The sequence below is a fragment of the Amaranthus tricolor genome, chromosome 4 (genome assembly GCF_026212465.1).
Source record: "Amaranthus tricolor cultivar Red isolate AtriRed21 chromosome 4, ASM2621246v1, whole genome shotgun sequence".
In the NCBI taxonomy this organism is placed as follows: domain Eukaryota; kingdom Viridiplantae; phylum Streptophyta; class Magnoliopsida; order Caryophyllales; family Amaranthaceae; genus Amaranthus; species Amaranthus tricolor.
Genome location: NC_080050.1, coordinates 11,452,303 through 11,459,971, shown reverse-complemented (window position 1 = coordinate 11,459,971; position 7,669 = coordinate 11,452,303). Strand labels below are relative to the sequence as shown.

The window sequence follows — 7,669 nt, the reverse complement described above, 5'->3', positions numbered from 1 at the left end:
ATCAAGCCAAGTTATTAGCCGAAGCCATTAGACAAGCCTAAAGCTTTGCCACTGCCTCGATCATATATAATCCGTTTAATCCAAATAGGAATAGGAATAGTCGAAAGAAAATAAAGCAAGTATGAAAATCTATTGAAAGCCCCTTAAATGGAGCAAAATTATTCCAGCCATCAGCAAAACTATCCCTCAACCTCAAGAATAGGACCTCCGACGATGGGATATGTAACCAGCAGCACTATGCCTCGGACAAATAGTGGGCTAGTAAATAATTGGGTGACAACAAAGTTGATTTGCAATTAGACATTTTCTTCTCCATCAGAAATGAACTATCAATTCTTCTAATAAGTGTCCATTTTTAGATTGTGAGGGACTATTTTAAGATTGTAAGTGAAGTCTTTCAACATATATCACTTTAAAGTTGTAATTGTACATTATACCAGCATAATAGGTCGCCATTAGATAGATTAATTTAAGACATTTATAAATATCAAAAGTGTTAATTTTAACATTTAAATTGACATGTTACATATTAAATAATTACAAAAATAAATATTTTAATTAATTTAGTTGACGGTATTACCTTAATTGAGGATTTGTGATTTTCTTTATTCTAAGTCCTAACAAAGAAATGTGATATCCAACAACCGAACCTTGGTTCATGTTCATATTCATCTACATTCTAGCAGCTCTCCTGAGTGAGACCGCCATAGAAAACGAAAACAAATGGTGGTAATCTCACCAACACCATCCACTTCTCTCTCTTTCTTTTCATCTCAATCTCGCCTTTCTTTCAATACTTCCTCTCCCTCAAAGCCCTTTTTCACCAAACCAAAACCATTTGCAAGTAAGTTTACTTCATTCTCAACTTTATTAATCTTGCCCATATAATTTTTAATTTTTTTGTTGGAATTATTCTGTTGGCACCTCTTCGCTTGTAATCTGTGCATTATAATTCTGTCACCTAATTGTTCGTGAATGTTACTGGATTGAATGCTATTGGAAAATGTTATATTACAATTGAATTACCATTAAGCTATACTCAATTTTGGTTTTTGGAAAAAGAGTTAAAGACCCATTTCCCCATTCTTTGATTGATTTTGATTTTTTAGATGAAGGAGTTTTGAGTTGTGAATTGTGATTATTGGGCAGTTATGGCAATGAGTGAAGACCCAGTTCTTAATTGGATTCTTACTGAAGGAAAGGCAACACAAATTACTAAAACAAGTTCTGTTGGTGGTGGTTGTATTAACCTTGCCACTCGTTACGACACCGATGTTGGTCCTTTCTTTGTTAAAACTAACAGGTATATTATACATGGTATTGTGTTGCTTGATTATTTTTATGTTTGATTCCAACAACATCCCATTACAATTAAGGGGCTTGAGTTTGAGAGGTCAAATGTATGCAACCTTATAACTTGCAAGCGATAGCAAAGAGGTGTTTTCGATTGACATTTGGTAGCAAATTTTGAATTGCGCATGATATAATGATACATTTAAAAATAATTCATTATTATCCAAAACTAAAGAATTATGAGTCTTTGGCCAATTGAGAATGGACATAGTAATGACATAGAGTAAGTGGTAAATTTTGAGGAATGCGTGTTCTATAGCATTTGTTGGCAATCCAAACTTGTGAATCTCTCATATGATATGTAGTGTCTTTTATGTTATAATTTGTATAATGATCTTTGCTAAACTTTATTGAATGTTGGAATAGGAGTATTGGTCCGTCGATGTTTGAAGGGGAGGCTCTTGGTTTAAAACTTATGTACGAAACCAATACCATTCGTGTTCCTAAGCCATTTAAGGTATTCATTTGTCGATGCCTAATCTTGCTTGTTCTATAAGAAGTTATAGTTTTGAGTGTATCCGTTGTTGAGAACTGCAGGTGGGATCTTTACCACGTGGTGGCTCTTACATCATTATGGAATTTGTAGAATTTGGAGCATCTAGAAGTGGACAAGTAAGGATGGATTGGCTAAAACTGACTGTATTTATAATTTATGTGGCCTCCAAGTATATTAAATAGGTCATATATATTTAGGCTGCTTTAGGAAGGAAGCTTGCTGAGATGCATAAAGCTGGAAAATCTGCAAAAGGCTTTGGTTTTGATGTTGATAATACTATTGGGAGGTACATTACTTTCTGAGCTGCCATCATCCTTCTAGCTTACACTCTCCCAAGTTCTTGGAACACATATATACAATAAGTCCAAATTTGTGATAGCGAAAAGAAATACCGTCTTATATCCATCTATCTTCTATGACTATGAAATAATATATAACTTTGACAAAAAGTTCTGTCTAACATCAATTCGTATCTCATTTTGTGGTATGGTCGACGAGCTTTGATTTGTTGCTGTAGCAATGATCGGAGTTCTGGATCACGACATGCTGTCAGTGATCAGGGCTTCATTTATACGTGACTTTATACTCATTTTTGTGCAGTACTCCACAGATTAATACGTGGACTTCAGACTGGATTGACTTTTATGCCAAGCATAGACTGGGCTACCAACTTAAACTGGCTCGAGATCAGTATGGAGATTCTTCTATCTATGAAAAAGGTTTCACCCATGGTTTTTTGCTGCGATACTCTATTATTTAGAAGTAGTATTTAGATTATAGCCTTCTAATTCCCTAAATTCCTCCTGATATATGTTGATGATGAGTTGCTAAATGATGATTTAGATCATACAGTTGCTGCTGAATCAATGGTTCTGTCTGCGTTTGTTCCTCAACTCCTCATGATACTTCCAACATTATTTCAAACCTTTTAAGGCCTGTTATATACAACCTGAACTTTTTTACATATTGGCTTTGGCTACTTATTGATCTTGCAAGAGGCATTATGAGACAACACAACGATTTAGTTATATTGCAACAGGTAGATATAAGGAAATTACGCAAAGAACGAACTTTATGGGGTTTATAATAGGAAATACTTTAGAGTTTACGTAGATTTGGTTTGGCATCAAACGCAGAGCTAGTAGAGGAAGGAGTATACAGTGTTAAAGAAGAAGGATAGCAAGAGAGAGAAGGGCACATCAGACTGAGAGTCTGAGTTTATTCTGTATTCTTTTGTTAGCTATTTACCTTTTTTGGGATAGATTTCAAGCCTCACTCACATGCTTGTTCTTTGTCTTCATTGTCTGTATTTTTCATTAAAACACCATTAATAATAACAGTTTTGCTTCATCAAAAATTCATCATTCCTATGTGTAGCACGTAGCAGCTCAATATTACTTATTAGACAAAGGAGGATAACCTCCATTGGTTTTGGGATGTGTGACGACGAGAAGATGCTTTGGACTAATGACAGAGTTGGACAAGCACTAACTATACAAACGTTCACGAGAAATAGAAGATGCCTTAAATTGTCTAGGTGAATATGGCTATGGGATGGCTGAATTAGCATAGGATGAGGATCAATGGAAATGAGGAATTGTTAAAACAATCTATTTTGTTCAACTTCAATTTTTTTTTTCATGTAGCCAACCTCGTAACATGTAATTTAGGTTTCGCATTGTTGTTGTTGATTACGGTTAAATCCATCAAGAATATTGCACATAAATGACTGGGGAAATTATTTGATGAAAATAAAGCTTACTTTTAGGCATTTGATAGGATTCAAACTATGCACCTAAATCCGAGGCATGCATTCACACGTGTCATGTGTATTACACACACCCTGTGCACAGCACACATGCTGTCTCTTGTGACTGCTAGGCATACACGACATAGCAGACTGTTGTACCTGGTTCAATAAACCTGAATGTATATCTGTCAGATCTTTAATCTATGATGATATCATGAAATTGTCTTCTTTCTGATAAATTCTCCCACCACCCCACCCCCACCCCCACCCCTAAGCTGAAATAGAAACATTTTAGATACTAAATATGCTACTCTCTTGATGGTTACCTTTTTCTCTGTTCATCGTAAAATATTTTATTTGACCTGATATTTGGGTATTTTCTTCTGACAGGACATAAGCTGGCGAAGAACTTGGCACCACTCTTTGAGAATGTTGTGATTGAACCATGTTTACTGCATGGAGACTTGTGGAGTGGAAATATAACCTATGACAAGAATGGCGAGCCTGTTATTCTTGATCCTGCATGCTATTGTGAGTCCCAGGCTTCTAGTCGCTTCACTTTTGTTTTTGAGGGGTTAGCAGAAACTGCTATTTTGTTTTGGGTCCTGCTTAGGCATAGGTAGCTCCAATTATTCTTGAGCTACCTGTTATTATGTAGATCCTTAACACTTAGGGGGTGTTATAACTTTTTTTGATGCTAGAAATGGATTGATTTAACTGTGTCCGTTACTTGTGGTTTGGTGTGGGATTTTGTTAACCCATTCCGTTTGACAGAGGTAGCACTTAACCCTAATTTATTTCCCCTCATCGTCCTGCTAAAACCAAATCCGTCACTTTTTTTTCTATCTTCTCGTATCATCATGGTGTCCTCTCAGCTCTTTCATCTCTTGTGAACGCTTTTATGCTATTTTATTATCTCTAACCTATGAACCCTAATTTTTCATGTCTCTCCTCTCAAAATCCTAATTGTAACGTTAATGGCGGATTTGAAACTTAAAAGTACCCTTCAAATTTCGTAAGTCGACAACTTTTGTAGTCCCAACTCAATTGTTCTTGAATTTTAGGAGCTCTTTTCCATTTTAGCTGCAAGTATAATTTTGATATAAATTTTTTATTTTAATCTTCATTTCTTACTCAAATACAATTTCAAGTTGTAAAATATCATGATGTTCAAGCTCATATTTTTCATTCGGTTATTCTAAATGGACAGTGGGTTTCTCTGCTCTTTGGTTGATTGTATATAAGAGTTTAGATTAAGGAGATATTATTGGTTGGGACTCTTTAGAGTATTATTGTGCATCATTAAATTAATTAAGGAGATTTTCTTATTGTTTGTTCTACTGTTTCATGATGAAAAATCAGCTGACCCAAAAATTTAGCTGATTAGTTACCATGAACTACCAAACAACAAGAAAAGGAAACAAAGACAAGTGTTTCCTTTCTATGATCATACCTAACAACTTTTAACATTAACACTCAACGTTACCCTTACCCCTTTTTATAGTTTTCCTTTCCATTCCGTTTCCACTTCCCATACCAAACACTCCCTTAATGGGAATGAAGGGACTTGAAGGGAAAAGATAAGCAAATGATGTGTTTTCCCTCATTTGTATAGTATGTTTGAGGTGAAGGAATTGGCTGACGAATGGGAAATTTCGCCATTCTTTTTAATAACCAAATTTCTCCAAGAAAGAAATATTGGAGGGTTATTGAAATTAAAGATGTTTGGAAGGTTTTAATTTTGCCAAATGATCTTCATATTTTGTTGATGAGTTAACCAGCACGGAGCAGTTGGTCCTCATAATGTGCAGTGATTAGCTGGGGCTGAAACAAAAAAAAATTATGATTTTAAATAGCATGGCAGGAAAGGATCGGCACAATTCCCTCTCTTCACCCCCTCCCCCCCCCACCCCCCCTTTGAATCTTGTCTAAATGGCTTTTTACCTCTGCTGCTCTCTCCTTCCCCTCATCAGTTCCTCCCTTATTCATATCCGAACAACTTGTTACCTAGTAAATATGAATCATACAAGATAATAGAATCATTCCCCTGAAAATTGTGATGAAGGCCAACAAGGTCCATGATTAGTTTTCATTTGAAATGATTAAATTGTATGTGGTAAACAGAATCAGCTTCTAAATTGATCATGCACTTTGGTGAAGAATTTGCAATGTACTAAATGTTAAGTATATGCAGATTAGGCTATTCTCGAATTTTGTTTTATGTTTTAATTTAAAAACGTTCATTGTCTCTCAGAAGTGGTCAGAGTTAGTTGAATCGATGACTAAAAAGCATGAGTTTTGGATTCCTAATGTCCCGCTCATGTGCACATATGTGACCTTTCTTATTGATGTTCAGTCAAAATGTTCACTGTTGTATGAAGTTCCTGCAATGTTTGTAACATTAATGATTAATCTATTAAAATAAAAGGGTGGATAACTCCATTAACATTGTTATTTCTTTGTCTGTAGACGGGCACAGCGAAGCAGAATTTGGAATGTCATGGTGTGCTGGCTTTGGTTCATCATTTTACAACTCTTATTTTGAGGTATTCTCATTTCTGATTACCATGTCTATTAGGCTATTACTGGTAGATTAATGAAAATGTTACTGTAAAGCGTAGACTATCTTTTTATATTCAAATTATCCCAATTGATGCACATTCCTTGCACCCTTCGTTTAAAACTGTCTGCATAATTTAGTAGTGGTAATCGGTAGCTGGTACATAGCCATACGATGTAGGAAATTCGATCAAAACCTTTACTATTCTAAAAATCTGATAATTCGTCGAGAAATTGACTTATAAGTTGTGATCTATCCTCAGGTGATGCCGAAACAACCGGGTTTCGAGAAAAGAAGAGAGCTTTATTTGTTGTATCATTACTTGAATCACTACAATCTTTTCGGTTCGAGTTACCGATCATCAGCAATGTCTATAATTGAAGATTATTTGCGAATGCTACGTATTTAATTTTTTAATGTTACTTGGTGACATGTTCTATATAGCCCAACTTTTGTACCCCGCTTGTATTATTGTAAAATTTATACTAACATGTACTACTAAATATAATGAAAAGTATCACAGACATAACCATAATCTTTCTTCTATATTATATAATATATAGTGTAAATTAAACTTTTGTGGGAGATGATCTCTTTAAAAGACATCTTTCATGAAAAGTTCAGCGCATTTTAACATAAAAAAGGAAAAACAACAATTCGTTGTTGCATGTAAAAAAAGAATCTTTTCCCAAGATATAGCTAATTTATAAAGTATTTCCCATGTTACGTAGCACGCAAACTTTATTTCCAAAATACCGTTCATATAGAACGGACTTTTTTTTTTAAGCAGGGTTGAAGCAAGACCACTATGTAAGGTAACGGTTTTACTGTGATGCACAAATCGCCACTTTGAATGGTGGTTTACTAAGCAGGTTTTTTAAAATGTTGGGTAAAAATGAAACCGCCACTTTAAATGGCGGTTTGGTTGTGGGGGATTTTGCTTGGCTTTGGCTTGAACCGCCACATGAGTTGACGGTTTTGTCTTAAGGTGAACCGCCACTTAATTTGGCGGTTTTTGTTGGATTATTATTTTTTATTTAAACAAGCTTTTGTTCATCAAATCCTCAAAACCTACATTAAAATAATTAAACCTCCGTATTTAATAACAAAGCAACCAAGAACCAACTCCAATACTCAAAATACCACATTCATCATTGTTAAAAAGATTCCACACATTAATTACAAAAAGAACGCATATATATGTATACACATAACTAAACGACCATCCAAAATGATACATAGTTCAATAGATATCTCAAGTCAAGTAATCTAGACTCCCCAACCCCGTTTTCTGGGTGCACCGGTCGTAGAGGTCATGTGGACTCATCAGCCTCTGTGATGACATCAAGAGCAGGTGCTCGTCGCTGACTAGCACGCTGATATGTCAAGATCCGGTTAGGAGGCAATGGATGTAGAGGAGTAGACAAGGCCCTAGGGGAACAAATGGCGACATAGCACCTGTAGATGATGACGGAGATCCCGAAAAATCGACCTCGACTAGATAAACGAT

At 35.4% G+C, this 7,669-nt stretch overlaps 1 protein-coding gene across 1 annotated transcript; it reads left to right on the top strand.

The window, feature by feature from the left end:
* Positions 1-617: 617 nt before the first annotated feature.
* Positions 618-6,688, top strand: LOC130809928 (protein-ribulosamine 3-kinase, chloroplastic). The gene is made up of 9 exons (XM_057675790.1): positions 618-844; positions 1,150-1,303; positions 1,720-1,810; positions 1,891-1,965; positions 2,047-2,135; positions 2,450-2,568; positions 3,990-4,130; positions 6,069-6,145; positions 6,422-6,688. Exons 1-9 carry the CDS (start codon positions 724-726, stop codon positions 6,566-6,568), a joined length of 1,014 nt encoding a protein of 337 aa, XP_057531773.1. The 5' UTR covers positions 618-723; the 3' UTR covers positions 6,569-6,688.
* The last annotated feature ends 981 nt before the right edge of the window (positions 6,689-7,669 follow it).